Raw genomic sequence first — 24,954 nt, 5'->3', positions numbered from 1 at the left:
AGTATCTATCAAAAGTGGTCCAAGGAAGGATGAGTGGTGAATCGGCAGCAGAGTCATCAGTGGCCAACGCTCATTGATGCACGTGACGTACGAAGGCTGGTCTGTGTGGTCCGATCCAAAAGACGACCTGCTGTAGTTCAAATTGCTGAAATTCCCAGTGCCCGAGATCTCAGTCCAATCGAGCATCTGTGGGATGTGCTGGACAAACAACTCAGATCCATGGAGGCCACGCATCACAACTTAGAGGACTGCAAAGATCTCCAGCTAACATCTTGGTGCCAGATACCGCAGCACACCTTCAGGGGTTTAGTAGAGTCCATGCCTCAATGGTTTAGGGCTGTTTTGGCAGGAAAAGAGGGACCAACTCATTTATTAGTCAGGTGGTCATAATGTTATGCTTAATCAATATATTAGCTTATTTTCAAACCTACTTTTGTAGAGCGTGAGAGTAAAAACATGAAGCTGCAGAGCCTAATAAACTAGAAGAAAACGTTTCAAAAAGGGCTTGGATGTAGAGATGCTCGGGGTGATTCTTAATCATTGTTCTTGTAAGACGTTGTGACAAAAATCACAACAAATCTCTTCCTGCCTGGAAGCTGAACTTGCTTATTGCCTGACCTTTTTGGTCCGAGGCAACAAAATATATAAACATAATTATCAGAATCTCAAAGGCATTTCAGAGTGTGAGCCATTTCTGTATGTTTTCAGTGCCTGGTTTCAAGCAGGAAGGGTGAAGTGATTTACATTTGTGTATGAGCTTTATCTTTTAGTGAATTTTTAGCCCCTGGGAAACGCCCTGCTGCCTCCCAGTCTAACACACAAACAGAACACATAAAGACAGAGGCACAGTGACAGAATAAATTACAGTGCATGCTGTGGCTTCAAATCCGTGAAAAACTCTCAGCAAGTTGGTAAACAGCTTGAGAACCACTTAGCTGTCAGTTCACACATATCCACCGCACAGATTTCTCTTTGTAGAATAACGATGTTGGACTTTGTTTCAGTGTTGATCTCCTTAGAGCCCCTGGAGCCACCCTGGTACCACGCGTTTGCTCTCAAACATACACTCTGGTCTTACAAAATCTGCCTGAATCGACGCAGCTCTTTAGTCCAGGTTGTTAGCGGTCAGTACCAGCTTACCCTGCAGTTGATCTGGATGTGCTGAATTCCAGCTGGATTATAAAACAGCTCACAGTGTTGAGGGCATCTGAAACACACACATGTATCCATACAAAGGTCACATTATGCTTTATTGACCTACACCTGCTGACCTACGGCATCATTACCTGAAACAAACAGGTAAATTGTATCAAACGCTTTAAAGCCACGACTGCCTACTCTATAGCGTGGAAACCTTTAATACACATTTTGCATCCACCGATCACACAAACACTGCTGTTGTTGTCCGATGACAAAACTAGTTTACTTGTTCACAGATTTGAATATGTTTTCACCTCTTTTAGACTTTCAACTGGATTTTTTTCTCATTATGGGAAGACTGGAATTTCCACTCCCCTGATATACTAAAAATCTACACCACCGTGCAGTTTTAACCAATAAATAAAAAAATTCGAGCAGCACCTTACATACCAACTAATACCAAAATAGATGTGGTAGGAAACTCAAAAAGTCCATTCTCAGCTAAGGCTGGTGCTTTGCAGTCCTGCAGGTTTTTAGAAAGCGATCTGGATTCCCACTTAAACTTCCCACTTCACACTAAAACTAAATATTATAGACTATCCCAGATTATGGATCTGCTCTTATGATTAAGTCACTGTGAGGGAAAGTGGCTCCTTGCTGTGTGAGTATAAGAGTGCTCTAAAAGACCCTGCTATCTAAGAGGCTGTGGGAAACACACACACACGCACACACACATTTGTGGGTTTCTTCGTTATATTTGTGCCAGAGTTCTATTGGGTCACCCTCCAGCTTTCTGTGAGTGTGTACTACCTCATACGCGTGTCATGGCAGAACCTTCTCAGCAAAGGAAGGAAAATCTAACACACTAGCAGTTACACACACACACACAAGCACACACACACACACACAAACACCAGGGTCTTGTCACTTATTTTCGTTTCCTGCCTCCCCAGCTGCTCGGACCCTTCCCTCCCCTCTTTCACTCGGTCTCTGCCTTCCTCAGCCCATTCGAGCTCTCTCCTCTCCACCCTGTGGTTGTGAGCGTGGATTTTCTGGGGGGTGAGCGATGTGTTGTTCGGTGGGTTTTGCCAGGTCTCTGGGCCTGGCTCTGTTGCCTCTGGCCCTTTGCTGTATTGTGGCAAACCTGCTGCTGCTGTTTCCCATGGGAGAAATCACCTACATTAAGCAGGACCGCCTGGCCAGCTACATCTGGTACTTTGGTGGCCTAGGAGGTGGGGGGCTGTTGGTGAGTACAAAAAAAAAAAAACCCTCTTTGATCATCTTCTGTCATTTTTAATTTGTAACATTATAGTTTAGGGTTTAAGTCTGATTGGATCATCAGTTATCTGGAGGTTGAATCTGTTTTTAACTTCCGGTCATGATGGTGACTGTGCTCAAAGATTCATTTATTTTATACTTTGTATTACATGGAGAATTGCCAATCAATAATAGAAAAATTAGCTGGTTATTTATCTATATTTTTTGTATGTACGACATTTTGAGGTTTGAGGCTTTAGACAACACCCTGTCCAAATGCTCCAAAATAATTGATCGTAATAGCGTTTGTTTTTTCATTTTTTGCTGTTTGAACGGTTGGCAGCTGTAGTGGAGAAGAAGAAGAAACTAGAAGCTTGTGCGTCTGAAGGTTTATTTGTGTTCCATTTGATGAGCTGTTACTGAAAACGTGACATCACATGGTATAGAGTTCAATGTCCTTTTACTAAAAGTTCAGCTTGGATGCTATATAATAAGCATTTTTTTTCGTACTCTGGAAAATTTAAAATATGTGGCAGCAATGTGATTTGGGACAGATGCCAGTGGTGTATCTATCTCCTTTAGATGAGGTGAAAGGGTGAAATTCAGTGATTCTCAGTGTAGTGAGATTTCCTTTTCATTTGTAGCCAGCCATTGTTTATCATGAGTCATTTTCACTGCCGTGTGCAAGAAGCATTCTCTCACCCGTGACCATGTGACTCTGAAACACTACCCAGTTAGCAGATGAAATCCTTTAAAAGCGTGATTACAATTGCTGGATGCTTATGTCACCTTCCTGCCTCCCTCATTCAGCAGTAAGTGCAGCAGGTGCTGGCACATGTAGTCAATGGCAGTGCCACTGTGTGTAAGAAAGCCTCGCTTTTGTTGATAAGTTGATACTAGTCAATACTCATTTATGCTTCCAACTTGCTTTTAACTTCTATTAAATTAGTTCAGTTGTAGTTGAGAGGATTTTGGTTGAGTTTTGATTTTACGTCAAAAGTTTGTTAAATTCTGGTCGTTTTCCCATCAGCACCTTTAGGACAGAGTGTTTGCAGTTGCTCAGTGAGAACAATGGAGTTTTGTGTGCATCCACAGTTAATCCGTCTGCTCTGCATGCCGCTGATCTGATGGGTTTATGCTCGGACTGAGCAGAACGGAGCTGTTCTTTTAATTTGGTTTTGTGGAGGAACAGAGGAGAGACTGTAATCCCCCCCCAGACAAGACCAAGTGTGTTAATCAGCAGAACACGTGCACATTTTGAGTAAAAAAAATATGCTCAGAGTGTCTGTGAAAGTGCTCAGGGTTTGTACAAGTTGTAGCATCAAGACTTTGTGAAGAACAACACGATAAAGACTGGATGTTGTGCATTCCACTATCGCCCTTGCCTATGTTTCTGGTTTTTCAGTTTGGTCTTAATTGAAATGTTCAAGCTTTCAAAAACAGGCACCACTTATGGCAGGTTTTGAACCTTTTTTTTAAAGAAAAATTCTGAGTGTGATGAGTCTGTACGGCGGCATTGATAGCTGTTGGTATGAAGGCCTGCATAGGATAAAGGAAAGAAGCCTGAAAACCATACTGACTTACACTGTATATTCTCACTTTCCTGCTCTTTCTTTGTAATATGTCACGTCTTTAACTGCTAAAAGGTTCTCAGTGTAATTACTTTTAAACAAGCCTGATAAAATACTTATAAAGGGCAGTCTGACTAAAATCCATCTTGGGCCTCTTTGTCTGAGAAAGGAATGATTTTTAGTCTGAGTTTGTGTCAGTCTTTCCCTCTCTGGGCTTTATCTTTCTCTGTGGAAATGACCAAATGCTGAGAGTCAAAGAGCAAACTGAACCAATCAGGGCATAATCTATTTTTGGGTTACTCCCTTCCTCTCCTTTGCTCTTCTGGCTTCCTTTTTCCTTCTCTTCCTTTCTCACTGTGCACCTCCCGCCGCTGTTTGTCATCAGCCTCCCCTGCTGCCTCTGTTATAGGATGGGGCTTTAAGAGGGATGTCCAGGATGTGGAACAACACTCTGATCCCTCTCTTTGTTTCTGTTCATACGTTAATGTGTTAAACCAAGGGAACCGCCTTTCCTCTTTTACGATGTAGTAGGAGAGCAAAAGATACCAACACAGGGAAGAGGAGGACAGAAAACAAGGGATGAAGAAGATAAAAAGTCAATTCCTGAAACAAACAGATGTTGGATTGCCTTTAGTTCTTGAGTTGTACACACAAGTACACTATGTGGCAGCTGCCGCAATTCACACTGCACTTTATATGGCCTGTGCTCATGTTTGCCCATCTCAAATTACTCGTACCATTGGGACGCAGAAGGGTCTGTCATAAAGTTATGTTTAATGTGCACTATTAATTAACTCCAGCTATAGCAAACTGTTTCTCTTTGTTAGGGCAATGAAGAGAAAGCAGGCTTATTCATGTGGAGGTTGGCCATTTTGTTTTGGACCAAAGTCAAACAATGTATGATATGTATCATTAAAATCACTTTGAATTTGGATCTCAGGGAGAATAGTCACATTTTTCACCACCTACATGAAGCCAAGAATAGCTCTAAGACTAAGTCCCATTAAAAAACTAACAGCTGAATGAACATTACAGCTTCACGCTGATTGTGTTGAATATATGTGATTCGTTGTTAGGTGACTTTTGTACAGTATTTAGTGCGGCAACATGACATTTGAGGATAGAGTGTGCCACATGTTGGCTAGATTGCAAAGCTCTTTGAGAAAACGTTGTGGTATATGCTGTATGAATGAAACACAGGATTTGATTTGTAAGCGGTGATCAACAGTAGGTGGCAGTAGAGATGCTGGTATAGAGCACTGAATTACTCTGGAAGCTCCTAGTAACCAAATGCAAAGATTGCTGTCATTGGGTGTTATTAATGGTCAATAAAACAAATAACAAATACTTTCTGTACTTTTAGATGCTGGTTCCAGCTGTTGCCTTCACCACGCTGGGGAAATGTAGTTGCTGCTGGAATGAGAGTTTAATGGTAAGAGACGTGTTAAGCTGTAAATAATGCTTAAAAATCTACAAAGGAGACGCTGTGCTGCACAGAAAATTGTGTTCACAACATGCAGGCTGTTATTTCCAAACTGCCGGCTGCCATTTTCATTTTCTTACATATAAATGTTTTCCTTTTTTTTTCTCACTACTTGCTTGATTACAAGGGTAAAGTTTTTAAGCAGCCCAACACTGTGTCCTTATGAACTGAATGCTAATTCTAAGCCAGCTATGATAACTCAACAAGGCCCCCATTGTTAGGTAACACTCAACAAAGTAAGCTTGGCTCACACCCTTCAGGCCACAGGCACAGCTGCAGATACACGTGTGTGTGTGTGTGTGTGTGTGTGTGTGTGTGTGTGTGTGTGTGTGTGTGTGTGTGTGTGTGTGTGTGTGTGTGTGTGTGTGTGTGTGTAGCAGCTGCCTCCGTATCTCATTTATGAAATGCATAAGTGAAGCAGCTTTCATTCAGGCAGAAATAAAGCTGCACAAAAACACGAAAGCACGTGTTTAAAAATCCCTTTGTGTGCTGCTGTTCCTCTGTAGATGTGTGGGTCAGTGTTGGCAGCTGTGGTCGGTCTGGTGGGGTCTGCCTACTGTTTCATCGTATCAGGGTATGCACTCCTGCAGGGCCCCCAATGCTTCACCTCGTATGGATGGTCGTACCCCTTTGCAGACCAAAAGGGCAGGTAAGGATACATCCTAGCGCTTTGTGTATGAAGATGTAGATGCCTGCATAGGTGCGTGTTTTGTGCGGCGTTGTGTAAAAATTGTTTCGTTATCAGTTAATGTTGTCTATGAAATGTCATAAAGTAAGTATTCAGGTAAGATTTTGAAATGACTTGTGCAGTCTTTCGTGCTTTTCACTTTCGTATTCAGTTTATTATTTCAGCTCTCTTACGTCTTCTGAAAGATTATCAGTATTTTGAATATAAAGGTAATTTTTTAATATAAATACCTGTATAAAAACAAAACAAACAGAAAACCAACTGTAATTTTTACTGATCTTTCTAGTACAGATGAAAAAGTTGTAACTCTAACTTATATTGCTGCAACACTGAGTAATAAAAGAACGATTATTAAAAGCACACTTTTACACAGAAACTGTGAAAAGAGATTATATCACATGCATTATTATTTACGCATTATTACTGTGTATTATATCAGGTAATTAAAATACAGAAGATCAGTCACCTTCAGTTGTGGGTCTCTGCCTTCACGTTTTTCTCCATTAACTGAAAAGCATGCTGGGATGAGATCGGTTAACTTGACCGTTGAAGAATATCCCGTTTGGTTATCTTGAGAAAATTTGCACTGTGCATTTGTGCTGTTCGATTAGTTTTGCAGCATTTAGCTGAAGCTGAGCAGAGAGTATAGCCATTTACTGGTATAGTCTGGCATTTTTGCTCCATAACCAGCGGTTTGTACATGGCTGTAAACCCTATATTTCTATATATTAAGGTCTTGACTATAGACTTGGTTAGATGTTGCAAAGTTGATGTTTTTCTGGAGTATAAATAATGTTGTCAATAATTGTATCATACACTTTGGTTATTGTCTGTGGCCTTTCAGGCTGAAATGATTTGTGCATTCATTTATTCTAAAAAAGCACCAGATTGTTGATTTGACCACTCCTAAAGCTTTTGCTCTGTCTCTGATAGTTTATTATGATTCTTCAGTCTACACGTGACCTCCCTCACTTGCACTGTCCTCCCTTAAGGCCTCATCTTTAAAATTAGAGTAGGAAAGCTTTTAATTTAACACTTTGAATCAACTCATCACATTTTGTCTGCTTCATTTATCAGTTCGCTTCAGTTTTATTTATGTAGCACCAAATCACAACAATAGTCTCCTTAAAGTGCTTAACCCTTTCATCCATAATGGACAGCTATTCAGAGGCAGTTTTCTTGTATTTGTGTCAGTGTTGATGGTTTACTTGCACATAAACCCCCACATTGGACACTGATATGTCACTCCATACTATAGCCTGCTGCCCACTGGTCGTTTAAATTTCAGTCAGAACATGGTATATTGTGTTTAGGTGAAAACTAGAAATAAATTAAAGGATTTTAAGTGTGCCTTATAGTGCAGAAAATACGGCACCTAAGAAAAATATGCAACAGTAGGAAGGAAAAAGTCAGGCAGAACCAGGTTCAGGGAGGGGCAGCCATCTGCCGTGACCAGGTCGGGGTGATTTCTGCATTTGAGTCTTTGCTGCCTTTCTGGAGAGAATGTAGCACAACAGCACTTGCTCTAATTTTCTGGATCAGTTATGCCAGGGGTGTCAAACTCAAAAACACAGTGGGCCAAAATTCAAAACTGGAACAAAGTCGTGGGCTAACATTAATATTTATTGAAAAAAAAAATCTTTCTCCAGATATAAGAATGAATCTTTTCTTATGGACTCAAATAAGTTTTGCTGGAAAACTGAATATGGAACAAGCAAAGCTTAATACTAAACAATATATATATAGTAGCTGTATAATACCAGTAGGCCAGCTCTAATAGTAATTTGGTATGGCTTCACGGGCCAAATGTAATTAAGCTGCGGGCCAGAGTTTGACACCTATGAGTTATGCCTTCACCAGTTTGTGACTTGCTCTTTGATAATCACACTTACTCTCTGTCCCAGGTATCTTCTGCAGCCAGAAACGTGGACACGGTGCCTTCAGCCGGTTAACATCATAGAGTGGAACATCACTCTGCTGTGTGTCTTACTGGGCCTGGCAGTGCTGGAGTTCATCATCTGTCTCCTACAGCTGGGAAATGGCCTAGTCAACGCTGTCTGCCGGCCCTGCTGCTACAAGCAGGAGTACAGTCTTAATGCTTAGATTCACCTGCACAGACATACCACAGATGCATACAGATACAACCATATCGTACATGTACATTACAGTAATGGACACAAGCACAAAAGGAAGTCTCCACACATAACCTCACTGCAACGTGTGTGCGTGTGTGTGTTTGATTACAGCACCACATCTCCAGTCAGCCAGGTTAGATTTGTAATCAGTTTATTTTCAAGTTCAGTCAAAGTCACCAGTGGTGCCAGGATATGTGTCTGCAACAATGTAGCTCTGTATGACTTTTTTTTATTCCATAAGTAGGACATTGTAACTTACTTTAAAAGCAGGCATAGCAAGCCAACATGTACAGATAGTAAGAGAGGATGGGAGTATTAGGTTTACTGAAGTAAAGTCTGTCAAACGTGGTGCACAGGCTTGCTCAGTTTCTTCACTGTTATTTTATGTTGTATGCTACACAGCTGTGTTAACATTTTTAAGGCCTGAAGAGAACTACGTTAATAACAGAGCAATCAGTATCAAATCAACTGCCTGATATTGTTTGATAATGTGAACATTACCTTCTTTTGGGTATTTCCTTTCCCTGGTTAATGGTGTTTTTGCAAGAAACAGTGCGTGTTGCCATGATTATAGTCTTTGAATGTGCCGTCTAGGCTAAAATGAAGCACAGTGATGTGCCCTTTATGTCTAATTTTATTTTTATGGTCCCAGGACTTGCAGTGTGTTGGATCACACATGCAACACAAGCCGATTTTCTTTTTGTGCATGTGTGTGTTTGTGTGTGTGTGTGTGTGTGTATGTTTTTACATCTATTTTAATTTTCAGTATACTTTGTTGTAAATTGTTGTCTTAATGTTTCTCAGATGCTAGTCCAGTGTTAACAAACATTATATATATATATCTATACACACACACACACACACATATATATTTTAGTGGCATATTTTTATAATGTATGGTTTGTTTGTGCTGCCTTGAATAAAAACGAACAATTTCTGTTTTATATGTATGCATCCAGAGTTTTTTTATTATTTAAAAACAAAACAAAAAATCAAACTGTTGCTTCTGTAGAGGGGAAATATTCCAGACGCAAATGCAATCATGTCCTTTGAGGTCAAAATGTGGATTTTTTTGTGTGCAGCTCCTGTGGTGTGTTGTAATCAATACTAGTGAGTACTGAGTACTAGAGTTTCCAGAGTTGACTGATACTGATATTTATGAGATTGAGTAATTGTTGCCTTTAACCCTGAGAGCCATGCAAATTGGTGCTCATTTTTTAGCAGTGTCCCCTCCCTAAACTGTGTGCACAGCGACCGTTTTCTCCTTGTTCTGAGAACCTTTACACAAAGATAAATTAGGAATAGTATTAATTAATTATCATAAACTGACTTTTGGCAAAGTAAACGCACAAGTAATGAATCCAAACACAGAAACATCTTTATTGGCTCAGTGAAATGAATCTGGTTGTGACACAAGGTCGTTTTCAACATTTAACCCCTTGCATTTAAAATCAAACATTTACTCAAAAGTCCACTTTTACGTAATTGGCTAAATATAATGTCACTGGATTTTTTTGCTGAACAGAAAAAAAACTCCGATTTGACACAGATAAGAATCTTTGGATTCTTAAACGAACGATGTTGATTTTTAAAAACTTTATTTTGAGCTGTAGTGAAAATCTACAAGGGAGTAAATGATGAAGGTTAAGACTAATCTCTTGGTGTTTGGATTTAGGAGAACAAAACTGTTTGTGTTCTTATGCAAGTCTCGCCTGCTGATCGAACACCTGGCAGTCTGATGGTCAGTGACCCCTCGGTCCTGCTTGGCTGACCTCAGCCTGCGAGTCATCTGACGCAGTATAAAGACACAGAGCTTTAAACGTCGCTGAGACACACTGGTTGACAAACATCCAAGACTTTTAATTCTCTGCGCCGTGGGTCTTTATCTTCAAGTTCTGCGAGAGTATTAATAATAATTAAAAAAAAACTAAGAGTCATCATTATCATTATCACCACTGTCAGCTTTTATTTTGGACAAAAATGCTGAGGCTGGATTTAAGGGCTGTTTTGCTGTTGTTTTGTGTGGTAACATGTGTTTCTGGGATGAGACGAGAGTACTTTCTAAAGATAGAAGAGGTATCGTGGAACTATGCTCCAACTGGGATGAACATCATCCAAAACCGCTCAATCCAGGACGATGAGTAAGTGCGCACGATACATTTTCCATTTTATCACAGAGTCATAAATCAATATGAAATAAAGAATCAAAATGGGTACAATTAACACCCCCCCCCCCCCCCCCCCCCCAACACGACATGTTAATATTTGCTTCAACAGCAATTGACAAACAGGAATGATCACTTATGGGCAGCAGATACTAATATAAGAACACAGTTATAGCCTACTGAACGCATTGCACTGCATATGACAATATATAAGTTAATATGAAGACGGTGAGATGAAAAAATGGCAACTATATATTTATAAATGTACTTCTTGGATAATTTGGTATCCTGGTGCTGAATCACTGTCATGGGTTATTGGTTATTTACACGTGTACCATCACAGTGTTGGTACACGTGCTTCATCTTGTAGTCACAGGACCAGACTTATCAGCATAAAATCAGTTTTTGGTGATAAAAAACTACTTATTATTTATTATAGAGGTGGAGCGTAAACTTTGCCCGGTGCTTTTGCAGCTGGCCTTTTGCACGTGTATTTGTAGGAGTTTTTCTTTATGTAATATTTAAACGAATCATGCAAAATTGATTCATTAAGTGTTATTCATTTGGAGCGAGAGGAAGGCTCGGAGCTGTTAGAGCAGTGTGAAAATTTTTATTCTGTCCTGTAACCCTTTCTTATTCCTGTGGCAGAATCTCAGTTGTGCTCCTCTATGAAAACCTACTGGGCTTGTTACGAAATGATGAGAATCGAGCTGATCTGAACTTCACACGTATACAAAAGATTGTACCCGTTGTTTTACTGGTAGCCAAGTTACTTTTTATAGTGAGCTGATAAGTTTGAAGTCTGACATTTTTACCCAATAAAACATCTCTGCATGTCTTTCCTCGACAGTCACTCTGTATTTTTTTCTGTCTTTCTTTACTTCTCTATGTCACCGCTGTTATATCACATATTGAAATGTCTGTCGGGGAATGTATGAGTGTGTTGGATTAATGTCTACATCTTGCAATAGCCTACATAGCAGGCTTTTCATATGCATCTCTACGCACAGCCTCACACAGCGCGCGTAACGGTGTTACTCAACACGTTGTCATTCCCGACGCGTTGGTACGTTACGCTGTGGGAGTGAGAACGGTCTCGTTACTCGATGCGCACAGTCACGCAGTTGAGCACTTAGTAACAGTATCATCATTAGCACTCAGCTGTGTTTTATGTTTTATGTTCTTCTACACATCATATATCTTATTACAGATTTCGGTGTATTTGGGAAGTGTTCGCCAAACTGCAGCCTTTCTCTTGGATAAATCGCGCTCCAGTCTCAACCTGCCTTTTACATCATATATTTTATTTTATTCATATATATCAAAGCATAAGCATATATCAAACATATAGATTCTTTTCCAGCTTCCCCTCTCTTATCTCATTTGCGGTGCTATTTCAGGAAGAAAGATCCTGCGCATTTTTGCCATTGGGACCTTAACCTTTTAGTAAATCTGACCCATGATGTCATTTGTGGAAAAAAGAGTGTTAGAGACACTCAGTCTCTCTAGAAGCTTTACGTGTTTTAACTTACATAAGGACACATACACAAAACCACTCTCATGCATCTCTGCCTGAATCCCTCAACAGAGAAGCCTCCGTCTTTTTAAAGAGCGGTCCGCAGCGTATCGGCTCAACCTACAAGAAGGCTGTTTATAAGCAGTACAGCGACGCCACCTACAGGACGGAGTTGACAAAAGCAGAATGGCTGGGTTACCTCGGACCTCTGTTGATGGCTGAGGAGGGTGACACACTGATTGTCCACCTGAAGAACACAGCGTCCAGACCTTACAGCGCCCACCCACATGGTCTGAACTATACTAAAGGAAATGAGGGTGAGAAATGCACAAACGGATGTACTACTAGAGTGGAGTGGAAAGGTTAACACCTGCGTGTGACTGTGACTGTGTTTGTGGGTTCACTCCTCAGGAGCACTCTACCCAGATGGCACGGGTCCAGAGCTGAAGCGAGATGATTCGGTACCTCCTGGTCAAACAGTGACCTATGAGTGGACCCTCGCAGAATCCCACGGCCCAACATCACATGACAGCAACTGCATGACCAGATTCTACCATTCCCACGTCAGCCCGCCAAAAGACATCAACTCAGGGCTGATAGGGCCCCTCATCGTCTGTAAGAGAGGTACATTTACTCCACTAAATTTACTTAAGTACAACTTTAATATATTTTATTTATAGTCCAGTGTCTTTCAGAGCCAAACATTCTACCTTTTACTCTTGTTAACATTATATAACTATGTTTACATTATAGATTCATAATAGAACACAATAGACAGTTTTTAAAAACGTGTTTATTTTTATATTTATATCTATTTTTCATCCAACTTTTCTTTTGTTTTGGAAAGCACTGCCTGTCTTTCTAAATGTCCTCTCCTCTGCAGGAACTCTGGACTTACATGGCGATAGGTCAGCAGACTACCAGTATGCTCTGCTGTTCATGGTGTCAGATGAGAACTTCAGCTGGTACCTGGATGAAAACATCAGGACATACATCACAAATCCTGCCAGAAACCTGAAAGAGGACGAAGACTTCATTGAGAGCAACAAGATGCATGGTGAGTGGAAGCATCAGAATCAGAAAGACTTTATTTATCCCAATTAACATATCATGCTAACAATTAGCATATCACCAGCATGCACACTTACAAGCTTGCATTTGCATCCCTGCACCATTTTACCCTCGCTATGTATTACAGGTATTAATGGTTTGCTGTATGGTAATCTTCGTGGACTGAGCATGTGCCAAGGCAACAAGATCCAGTGGCATTTGTTTGCATTAGGCAATGAGGTAATCTATGTTATATTATCACATCTCTATTCTTAATATTACTGTTACAGAGAATATTTTCAAAATATTCAACTGAGCATTTAATCTAAACATTTAGTTCAATTTATAATGTTTACAAACATTTAGAAGAACAGGTTGGTTCTTTTAGGGGGTTCCAAAGTGGATCATTTGCCTTTATCTCACCCTGTTCCCTGCTCACACTGACCCTCCTCTTTCACTGTATACATGAATCTTCTCTGTTGTCTTCCTCTTTCTCTCCTGCCTTTCCTTCCTCTGCACATGTCCATAATATCTCCATCTTGTCTCTTGAACTTTGCCTCCAAACAGCTTAACCTGAGCTGTCCTTCTGATGAACTCATTTCAAATACGGTCCATTCTGGCCACTCCCCACAAAAATCTCAACACCTCCAGCTTGGCCTCCTGTCTTTTCATTAGTGCCACAGTCTCCAAACCATCCATCACAGCAGGTTTCACTACTATCTTGGAAACCTTCCCTTTCACTCTTGCTGCTATCCTTCTGTCACAAATCACCCTGACACTCATCTCCAAGCACACTCCACCCTGTCTACACTCGCTTCTTCACCTTTCTTGTGTGCTGTCTGTTGTTTTGGATGGTTGGCTTCAGGTATTTAATTAAACTTGTCCATCTTCCCTCCCTCTACTCCTTGCATGTTCACCTTTCCACCTGCCTCACTCTCATTAACACACATGTTTCTGCTGACATTCCTCTTCTCTCCACCTCTCCAGGCTCTCTTCCACCTACTTTCAACTCTCAGGAGACAGTTTTTCAAAGACAGAAGGGGCTGTGGGCATTATCCTAATTGTTGCTAACTAAACCATGAGACACCTGCAAATACAGTCAGTCTCACAGTGGTTGTTCCAATCGAGTGCTTTCAAAGGTTCAGCTTTTTTAAGGATTTAAGTTTGCGTTGCTGAGACTGTTGCAGAAGTTTTCTACTGATAGTCTTTAATCAGATAAGGTTCAAGTTTAATAAAAATGTGAGCATGTGTTACTTTCTGTGGTACAGATTGCTTTCATTATTATTATTGTTAGTTTCAGAATTGCAAAAAGGATTTCTAGTACATTCACCTCCTTGTGTAACATTATTTAAATATTATTTATCTACAGGTGGACATGCATTCAGTTCATTTCCATGGTCAGATCCTGACCACTATGAACCATCATACAGACACAATCAGTCTTTTTCCTGCTTTGAGCACCACAGCTGAAATGGTAGCTGACAACCTGGGACACTGGCTGCTGGCATGTAGTGTCAATGACCATCTGATGGGTGAGATTATGAATTACAATTCAGGGAAGGATACATTTCTGCACACCGATTAATAATATATTCAACATTGTTTTTTTGTGCTTTTGTCTAGCTGGGATGCAAGCGTTGTTTGAGATAAAGAAGTGCTTCCCCAATGTCCACAAGCCCCGGCCTTATGGAGAGCAGCGACAGTACTTCATTGCCGCTGAAGAAGAAGTTTGGGACTATGCTCCTACAGTGCCTACAGATGGGTTAGTTACTGTACAAACTGACAGGAATGTAGAGGACTGCTGGTCTGTAGAGATCTTTCTTAATTTGAACTTTGCTTTTGTGTGAGCAGTGCGGCAGAAACGTTTGTAACCCGAGGTCGAAACCGCATTGGAAGCCGCTATAAGAAGGTTCGCTATGTGGAGTACACTGACAACACCTTCATGACAAAGATGCTCCGCAGCCCAGAGGACCAGCACCTTGGAATTCTGGGTAATTCAAGCTTGAGAGGTTTTGGAAAGTTTGATGTTGCTAAAATCTGAAAAAAACAACAACAAAAAAACCAAACCCAAAACCCAGAAATGAAACCCACACACACACACACACACACACACACACACACACACACACACACACACACACACACACACACACACACAACAGAGCTTCTCTGGAACAAGTAATGAAATCATTTTTTGATTTTATTAAAGTGAGACAATAATTAGAGCAGCCAAGTGCCAATGTTAAAAATAAAAACACAAAAAAATCCAGTTGTTTCTTAATTAGTAATTACCGTGGCTCGGTTCTGTCATTGATCAGTAAGTTACGGCCTCGCTTTATTTAATCAGTTTGACAGTTCGCTCTAAGCAAAGATTACATCAAATTTCAGAGTTCATTCATACTGTAACGTTCCCATATGTTCTCAAGAACCTGACGTTTTGATCTCAGTTTGTCCGTTTATTCGGTAACACAGGCAACTCCGGGGAGAGTGCTCTCGTACAACACCTCACTTCTGCCCCGCACAGTCACACAACAACATGGACCCCCCCTCCCCTTCCTGCACACATTAACTCCCTTTTTTCCTGCAGCACAACCAAACATGTATCTTAAAGAAATAACAACAGTGTCAACCTGTCACTGTAAAATAACATTTAACCATCGTTACAATACCTTTCGAGCTATTGCGTTTGCAGACAGAATGACACAAGCGCACAAACGCTAACAAAACCATAACTGCCTCAGTTAATTACAGGTTTTTTGAATGAATTGCTTGTCAGAAATACAGTTATTGCAATTCAAAAGCACAGCAGAGTTGTGGAACATTTCCAAAAACTGCCTTAACTCATATTTGAACAAACTCATTTGGTTTAGTGTCTTAAACCATGTTGATAATCCCTCTAATTTTATGAGCTGTTATTATTAAAAACTATATTGCACCCTAACAGCATCTTATGCATGTTGCACGTTAATGTTTCCAGGTCCTGTGTTGAAGGCTGAAGAGAAAGACACTATCAGGGTGGTGTTCAAGAACAAAGCCAGTCGGCCTTACACAATACAACCTCATGGAGTACAGTACAGCGTGGAACAGGATGGCACACTGTATCACAATGAGTTGGAAGGTTAATGCATGTACATTCATAAGTAATGCTATCAGTGTTAATATCTGTTTCATCCATCTGAACTCCTCTTCTTTTCCTCTCTTCAGAGTCTTATACAGATAAGAAACTGCGGGAGCTGAAGAGGCTGCCAAGTAAGTGGAAGTCTGCAGTTGGAGTACCATTTAGCATTTTGTTGATGCTGTTATTATTGCTAATGAGAATTCTCCATTTCTCTGTGGAAATGCGTGAGTAGGGGTGGTGACTCCTCCCCCTGCTGCTCTGGTCAGACCTGGGATGGTGCACATCTATGAGTGGATGGTGCCTATAGGTGCTGGACCCGTAGAAGGGGAGGCTGACTGTCTGACCTATCTGTACTACTCTGCTGTGGACCCTGTCAAAGATACCAGCTCTGGACTGGTGGGGCCACTTCTCATTTGTCGACCTAAATCACTGAAGAAGGGAGTACAGGTGAGAGGAAAGACAAAACCCCCCCCAGCAAGTCAACATATTGTGTGGTTCAGGTTACAGAGCAAGTTACATCCTCCTGAATTTGGTATTATGAAAGTAGATATATTTGGAATAAAACGATTCACACCAGGCTGTGCAGTGGACATATAAATGTTTTTTTAAATTCAAATAGAATTATCAGTAAATTACACAGAAAATATTGATGAAACAGGACTCGTTCTGCTGGCCTGAAACAAGTGTCTTGTGTTAAACTGAAAAAATGTTGCAGTTACTCATAACAAAAAGAATGAATCTTCCTGACATCCTGATATTCCTGACAGTGGCATCCAAAGAGGCGGATCGTCTTAAAATTAATAAAATGTGCTTTTGGCTTTAGTCATCGACTATCCACGGCTCCTGTCTCCAGCCTGGAAAATCTCTTCCTAACCTGAGTGTTCAGTCCCACTCTAACATCACAGAAAAGAAAAAAAAAACAATGTTTTGTGGCCTTACTGGATTAATGAAGCAAAATCTGACGCATCACCTCTTCACCTCTCTCTCTTTTCATGCAGAAAAACTATAATAAAGAGTTTCACCTCATGGCTACTGTATTTGATGAGAACCTGAGCTGGTATCTTGATGACAACATTAGGACTTTCACTACTGCTCCCAACACTGTCAACAAGGAGGACGAGGGCTTCATCGAGAGCAACAAAATGCATGGTGGGTACAGCGTGAAGTTTCATTTTAGTCACCATGTAATAGTTAAATTGGGGACAGCTATTATTATCAACTAATGTCCCTTTACTGGCTCAGCAATTCACCATAACGTACCTAATCTCTGTGTGTAATATTTCTGTGAATTTCTTTTTAGCCATCAATGGGTTCGTGTATAACAATCTCCCAGGGCTGACCATGTGTAAGGGCGATAAAGTATCATGGCACCTGTCAGGACTGGGGTCAGAGACAGACATCATCAGTCTTTACTTCCAGGGCAACCGTTTCATCTATGAGCAGAACAGACGGGACACCATCAGCGTATTCCCTCACATCTCACACACTGTCACTATGGAGCCGGACAGCATGGGTATGGAGCTTTGAACCCTTATTTATGTTGTTCTGTTTAGTTACACTTTAAGTGTGGCCCATGCATACAAAAAAGTAAAAGCCCAAAGTTCAAGTTCAAATGAAATATAGAGGTAAATGGGTTGAATTGATTTATTGGCAGCTACAGCAGCTGTCAATAGGAAACTTACATTAATCATTTGAAAATGATTGACACTACTCTGTCTTTTATTTTAAACAGAATGGCATCACAACAAAACAGATTAAACTTAATTAAAAATGTCCGACTATCTGCTGGTCTGACCTAGCAGACACATGGATTTACCTAGATGGGTGATGTCAAAGATGCACCCTGTGGGCCAGAACTGGTCTAATCAAAGGTCCACTGGATACTTTTTGAAAGATGTGGAAACTCCACAACAGTGCAGAATAAATTTGTACTTTTACCTTAATGTCACCTTAAAGAACTGTTTGTCTGTCTTCCTTCTCTCATCCTTGTGGCAGATGGCCGCCCCTCAGTGAGCCTGGTTCTGCTGGAGTGTTCTTCCTGTTAAAAGGGAGTTTTTCCTTCCCACTGTTGCCAAAGTTCTTGCTCATAGGTGGTCATCTGATTGTTGGGTTTTTCTCTGTACGCATTATTGTAGGGTCTGCCTTATGATATAAAGCACCTTGAGGGGGCGGTTGTTTTGATTTGGCGCTATATAAATAAAACTGAATTGAATTGAAGTTGCCATGATAGCAGTTGTAAGAACCATTGAAGTGGACATGAAACACTAAATGTATTAAGGTTAATTTATCCCATGGAGTAGTGCCATGTCTGTGAAGCTGGGTTTAATAAATAAGTGCTTGAAGTTACAGTTTCTAGAGCATGTGTAGCGCTGTTTTGTCTGAGTAAAGAATGTGACATCACTGGGTTGGTCTAGTTGGCTGTTGCTAATAGTCTTACATTAATTTATTAGCTAACTACAGTAGTGACAGAACTGATAATTCAGTGGAAAACAAGACTAAAACTAAAATCAGTCGAATGACCTTCATGCAATTTAACCCCCAGTTCTACTGAGGTTCTGTCTTTTCCCAAGCAAATGCAAACAGTTTACAACATATCATATTACTATGTGTGCATCATGCCATGAATATAAGTAGGTTTCCTACCGAAGCATGATTAGGAATCTTAACATCCATCAGCATGAGTCACTCTGATACATAAGTCTGAATCATTGCTGAATTTACATTTACAGCCTTCTTACTCAAAGACATTACCCTGAGGAAATGTGCTTAAGTCAGGGAGCTATGCTGGTGCATTTCTTTGATTTGTGACAGATTAGCACACACATATCCATTGATGGCTGCACACAAACATGCACACATTGATTTGTGACAGTAGGTTGCAGTTCTTAGTAGACTGACTCAGTGCACAAAAGCTAAAAGGTACTGTTGAAATGTTACATATTTTTAAGGCATCACAGACTGTTCATCATTTGTTTTGTTGGATAGTTCAGTAAATGGGAATGATTTCAGTAAACATGAAATACAATTACCCTTACTATGACCTTGGCCATTAAATCTTCAAGAAGTGTTGAGTGAGAAGACTTGAGAGCTAATTCCAAAAAAAGGACAAGTGTCATGATTTGGTGCATTGCAGACTGAGCTAGGAAGGTAAAAAAAAAGTGGTTTAAGTGTTAAAAAATCAACAACATTTGGACAAAACAACAAAACCAGAGAATTTAGTCAAAAGAGCACATTTGTGTTCTATGTAAATCCAACAGTCACATTGTGTGTTATCGTATCTGCGTGTGTGTATGTGTTTTAGGTCAGTTTGAGGTGGTGTCTGCTACAGTGAACCATTACCGTAATGGGATGAGGGCCAACTACACGGTAGAGAAGTGCAGCATACTTCATCGTCAGAGTGAGATGATGTTACATTCAAAAACCTACTACATCGCTGCCATGGAAATAGACTGGGACTACGCTCCAAACCGCACCTGGGAGGTGGAGATGTTCCGCGGCATGGAGAGGTATCAGCAGTAGGGCACGAGCCTGAGAGCTGCCGTAGAAACAAATACAGTATACCAGCAGCACATATATGTAACTCTTGTGCGTATACCTTTATACAGTATACATTATGTATTACATGTTTACGTTATGAAGCTTATGAAACATCACAGAAAACAATAACAAATTTAGTAAAGTTTAGGGAAAAAAAGTGTCCCATTGTTACATGAGAATGCTCATTACCCTAAACATGCAGACTCTGAGTATCTTAATGCCTTTTATGGTAATAAACTGCTTTTGGACATTACAATAGGAACACAAAAATAACAGTGACCAACCAAACAGATGTCAGTATTATATTATAAAGTTTATTCTGTATATAGCAGAGCACTATACTATTTTTAGGATATGAAACTGTCGTAGATTGTGGTAGGAGCGCTGAGAAAGAATTAAATAGTAATGCTGGCAAATCGAGTTGCCTTTGGTTGCCTCTTATATAACAGTGAAAACTTGTTATAGTGGAACTGCAGCTGTTTTAGTAAATCAAAACGTGTTGGTGACTCTCTCGCTGCAGTCCTGCCCCCGTCTTTCTGGACAAGCAGGGTGGATTCATAGGCTCTCGTTACAAGAAGGTCGTCTACCGACAGTTCACCAGTGACAAGTTTACCAAACAGGTCGAAAGAACCGCTGACATGGAGCATCTTGGCATTATGGGTGAGTATATCGAAGAGACCACTGACACATACTGTACATATTCATATTTTTCCATAAAGTTTTTGAAGCTCTGACGAGAATACATTGTTGGTGCAGTAAAAGCCACTGATTGTGCTACATATTGTAAATAACACATGATGTAACGTCTTAAGCTCCAGTTGGTACTTAAACCATTTGCCTTCTCTTTAGGTTCAATGATTCACGTTAATGTTGGAGACAAAGTTAAGGTGGTTTTCAAGAACATGGCAACCAGACCTTATTCTATTCATGCACATGGAGTCAAAACAGAAAACCCCAGCGTCCACCAAACCCAACCAGGTACAGAAATGCCTAGAAACAATAGAAGCGGATGGAACAAAAGGACACAATCAATAAACAATTTCAGTCACTGTGGAACTTTTTTATGACTTCAGCAGAATAAATGTGTTTTTTTGAGAACATAGAAAGGGCATACAGTATTCCCTCTACTCTTCTTTTCTCTAATGGATCATGCCATGTTCTTAATGTATAAATGGTGTCCAAAACATTGAAAACTACAATGTGTTTCTCAGGTGAAATTCACACCTACTACTGGTATGTCAACAAGAACACTGGACCAACAACAGAGCAAGAGGAGTGCTCTGTGTCAGCGTACTACTCTACTGTTGATGTTGCAAAGGTACGATGATGTAGGCAAGATCAAACACAGCACAGGCAACAACAAGTACTCACAGACTTACATGTTGTCCCCCTGCCCCTCCAGGACCTTTACAGCGGACTGATTGGTCCATTAGTCGTCTGCCGCCGTAGTTGGGGCAGGTGAGTGTCTACATGTTCACCTGCTTGATGTACAGCACAGCACACATTCTGTTTATGCAGTACCACATAATAAAGTATGATAAAATATTTGCGTCTTCCAGGACTTTAGGACTGAAGAAGGAAGTGGAAGAGTTTGCACTGCTTTTCCTGGTTTTTGACGAGAATGAGAGTTGGTAAGTAGCAGATAGATTCCCTTTGAAACCTCTGCTTCCTCTATTCAGCGGGCAATACATGCTAAAATGACACAAATTTGAAGTAAAAGGATCCAACCCAATTTAAGATTTCCTCCTTAAATTCACATGCTTGCAAACTCACTGAGGGTAAATCAGATGGAATGGACACAGCTGAGTTATGAGAGACAGGTGACATCAATCAGGAGAAGACACTTGAAAGTAAAACACAAAGCAAGGTAACTACAAAAGTAGAGTGGGACATGAACACCATAACTGAAACACGTGAAGACTGACACATGAATCAACAGAACAAAGGTTAATACAGCCATTTTCTTTGCCTTAGCTGGCTCGACAAAACCTAAAATTCCAGTAAGAGATAACCAGTATTATGATGGTGGTCATCAGCTTACCCTGTTAAGCAGTGATTTCCGCTTCAGGCTCTGTATGCACTCACATTTAAAGGGGCGTTTCACAAGTCATGTGACTTCTCAAAGGAGTCCACACAAAACGATTCCCATGAGTGTCTCCTCCTGATAACTAGAGATGTTATCAGGTGATAAAATGCTGAACAAAAAAATAACATTACAATAAATTACAAATTTATGGAGATTGATTGTGCAGAGAAAACATCGACATTTAAAGAAAAAAAAAAAAACAACTTTAACCTGCACAGAGCTGTAAAATAAACATTTTAGTTCAAATTAACTATTTTATCACCGATAAGTGCCTCTGTTTGTTTGTTAATAAGTAATCATAAGAAGTATATCAGTATGATAAGTAATTATTAGTTATTTCTTTTTTATGAAACAGAAAACTCTGACTTTAAACTCAACACAGCTCACTAAGCCATTAATCTCACTTTGTAGGAAAGTCCTCAGGAGGACAGTGACTACAACTGCAAATTCATGAACCAAACCCCAAAAAACAAAAAGAATGGAACCCACTCCTAGAAAATCACAAGGTGATGGTGCGACCGTAGTTCATGTGTGGTTGGGAAGCTCATCTGTAACCGGAAGGTTGCCGGTTCAATCCCCCAGCTCTCTCTGTCCTGGTCGCTGTGTCCTTGGGCAAGACACTTCACCTACCGCCTACTGGTGATGGCCAGAGGGGCCGATGGCACGATATGGCAGCCTCGCTTCTGTCAGTCTGCCCCAGGGCAGCTGTGGCTACAACTGTGGTTTTCCTGCACCAGTGTGTGAATGTGAGAGTGAATGAATAGCGGAATTGTAAAGCGCTTTGGGTGCCCATATAAATGCAATCCATTATTAAAGAAAAACCAGAGCCTCAGTCACAAAAGAGGAAATAAAAACAGCGATCCAGCACTAAATACACAAACAGAATTCTAAAACAGAAGCAGAGATCCACTCTGAGGGCGAGGACAGCAGGATATGATGTTTAGCTGAATTTTCCTGCAGCGCCGCCTGAAACAGGAAGGGCTGTATATTTATGACTGCTGCTTAAACTACAGGTATCTGGATGAAAACATCAGAGCGCAGATCAGGAACCCTCGCTCAAACTTAAAGGATGATGAAGACTTTATAGAGAGCAACAAAATGCACGGTGAGACAAGCAGACACGTACAAAAGGATTTTTGAACTTTTTGTTTTTTCATCTACACATAAATAAATTTTTTCTTTACAATGTGTGCATGTTTGTGTGCAGCCATCAATGGATATGTGTATGCTAACCTGAATGGTCTGAACATGGAGGTGGGCGATAAGGTGTACTGGTACCTAATGGGAATGGGCAATGAAGTGGACATACACACAGCACACTGGCATGGCCATAGTGTGGAATACAAGGTATATAGAAATGATTCAAAAATACCCTCTCACACAATCACACAGTATATAAACACAGTTCACAAATGCTCTTTTCTCTGCAGCTGGGTGGAGGTGCTCACCGTGTTGATGTGTATGAGCTGTTTCCAGCCACCTTTCAGGTGAGATTTCAAAGGAATGGCTTCTTTTAAGAGCTGAGTCTTTCCTCTTTGACGTTAAGGTCTGGTGTGTTTCACTTTAACACTAGCATGAAGGTGGATGACTTTAATTGCATGTGGTCAACCATCCAAAGGAAGAGAGAAGAGAGGTTATGAAGAGAGTGCAAGCAGGGAGGAGTGGGCGGAGATGAGTGAAAGTTAGAGAGACACGGCTGAAATGCACTAAATATACACATAAGGTAACAAGGAAATGGCACACAGGATGGAGACACAGCTGAACCTAATTAGACAAGGCAACGGGGAAGCAAAACCAGATATGTGAAACATGGAAACACAAGACCTACACAATAAAACAGGAAACTGGGGAACATGACACAGGAGTGAAGAATAGGCAGACGAGAGAGACATGTTGGACCGGGGAAACATGGATAAACCACAAGGAGGAGAAACAAGACACAACACACATAAGCACAAACACAGAATGGGGGCAAAGACATGAGGGGAGCCTAAATGTACAACGGTAAACATGGTGGTAATCCTGAGGTTATTCTGAGAATAATAAACCATCACACAACAAGTCATAAAAACACAAGAGACACAAAAAGCTGGGTCAAAAGCACCCAGAACCATGACAACCGCCTTAAAACACAAATTCTAAGCAATTCATCCAACAGAATTAGGAAATTGAACTCTAATTGTGCAGCTATTGAGTCATGTGATTTTCTATCTACTTTCTTTTCAGACAGTAAAGATGCGTCCTCAGTATCCTGGTACCTGGCTGCTCCACTGTCACGTCACAGACCACATTAAAGCTGGCATGGAAGCCATGTACACTGTTACTGAAAAACGTAAGGAACCAGTCTGAGCAGAAAAATTCAGGCAAATAAAAATGAGGATGCTGTGTTGGTGATAACTTGTTTGTTTGTCTTTGACAGCAAAGAAGAGTGGAATCTTTGGCTGAAGGAAAAGCGAGAGACGAGTAAAAGGACGATGTCAGTGCCTCAGTTTACTAAATGCCTCCGTTAATGATGCATAGCAGAAACTTAACACGGAATCAAGCATTACCAACAGTTATTGTATAATAAAATGTCTTTTTTATAATCATTTTTGCTCACTAACTTTTCTTAAGACTGCCAGACTGTAGTGAAAAAAATAATTAAAAAATAAATTTAAAATCAAAGTTACTGTGTTTGGGTCTCAGTATCAGTACCAGGGGACACTGTGGCCTTACAGTTCACATTTATGGAGCCATCAGTCACAGTTGTCAAGATTGTGTGTGTGTGTGTGTGTGTGTGTGTGTGTGTGTGTGTGTGTGTGTGTGTGTGTGTGTGTGTGTGTGTGTGTAGTCTTTCCTTTTTAAGTATATGATTTGGTAATTGTGTTTGACAAAAAAAAATTCTGATTTGATGAGATTATCAATTCGATTCAATTCAATTTTATTTATATAGCGCCAAATCACAACAAAAGTCGCCTCAAGGTGCTTCATAGATACAGAGAAAAACCCAACAATCATATGACCCCCTATGAGCAAGCACTTTGGCGACAGTGGGAAGGAAAAACTCCCTTTTAACAGGAAGAAACCTCCGGCAGAACCAGGCTCAGGGAGGGGCGGCCATCTGCTGCGACCGGTTGGGGTGAGAGAAGGAAGACAGGATAAAGACATGCTGTGGAAGAGAGACAGAGGTTAATAACAGATATGATTCAATGCAGAGAGGTCTATTAAC

The 24,954-nt window shown here is 40.6% G+C and overlaps 2 protein-coding genes across 2 annotated transcripts; both read left to right on the top strand.

Moving 5' to 3' along the window:
- The first annotated feature begins 1,746 nt into the window (after positions 1 to 1,746).
- tm4sf18 (transmembrane 4 L six family member 18) lies at positions 1,747 to 8,953 on the top strand. The gene is made up of 4 exons (XM_040046362.1): positions 1,747 to 2,386; positions 5,332 to 5,400; positions 5,958 to 6,100; positions 8,044 to 8,953. The coding sequence occupies exons 1-4, from the start codon at positions 2,207 to 2,209 to the stop codon at positions 8,240 to 8,242; spliced, it is 591 nt and encodes a 196-aa protein (XP_039902296.1). The 5' UTR covers positions 1,747 to 2,206; the 3' UTR covers positions 8,243 to 8,953.
- A 1,154-nt stretch (positions 8,954 to 10,107) lies between these two features.
- On the top strand, positions 10,108 to 24,210 carry LOC120742878 (ceruloplasmin). Its single transcript, XM_040046358.1, has 24 exons — positions 10,108 to 10,415; positions 12,028 to 12,272; positions 12,367 to 12,579; positions 12,839 to 13,012; positions 13,154 to 13,245; positions 14,375 to 14,537; positions 14,629 to 14,767; positions 14,857 to 14,996; positions 15,983 to 16,123; positions 16,210 to 16,254; positions 16,356 to 16,570; positions 17,122 to 17,272; positions 17,424 to 17,636; positions 19,425 to 19,629; positions 20,181 to 20,320; positions 20,510 to 20,638; positions 20,872 to 20,978; positions 21,063 to 21,118; positions 21,220 to 21,291; positions 22,760 to 22,851; positions 22,954 to 23,093; positions 23,177 to 23,233; positions 23,973 to 24,078; positions 24,166 to 24,210. Exons 1-24 carry the CDS (start codon positions 10,255 to 10,257, stop codon positions 24,189 to 24,191), a joined length of 3,222 nt encoding a protein of 1,073 aa, XP_039902292.1. The 5' UTR covers positions 10,108 to 10,254; the 3' UTR covers positions 24,192 to 24,210.
- The last annotated feature ends 744 nt before the right edge of the window (positions 24,211 to 24,954 follow it).

Source organism: Simochromis diagramma, unplaced genomic scaffold (genome assembly GCF_900408965.1).
Source record: "Simochromis diagramma unplaced genomic scaffold, fSimDia1.1 OVJJ01000553.1, whole genome shotgun sequence".
Taxonomy (NCBI): Eukaryota; Metazoa; Chordata; class Actinopteri; order Cichliformes; family Cichlidae; genus Simochromis; species Simochromis diagramma.
Note: the sequence above shows the minus strand (reverse complement) of the source record. Positions and strands in the feature narration are given on the sequence as shown.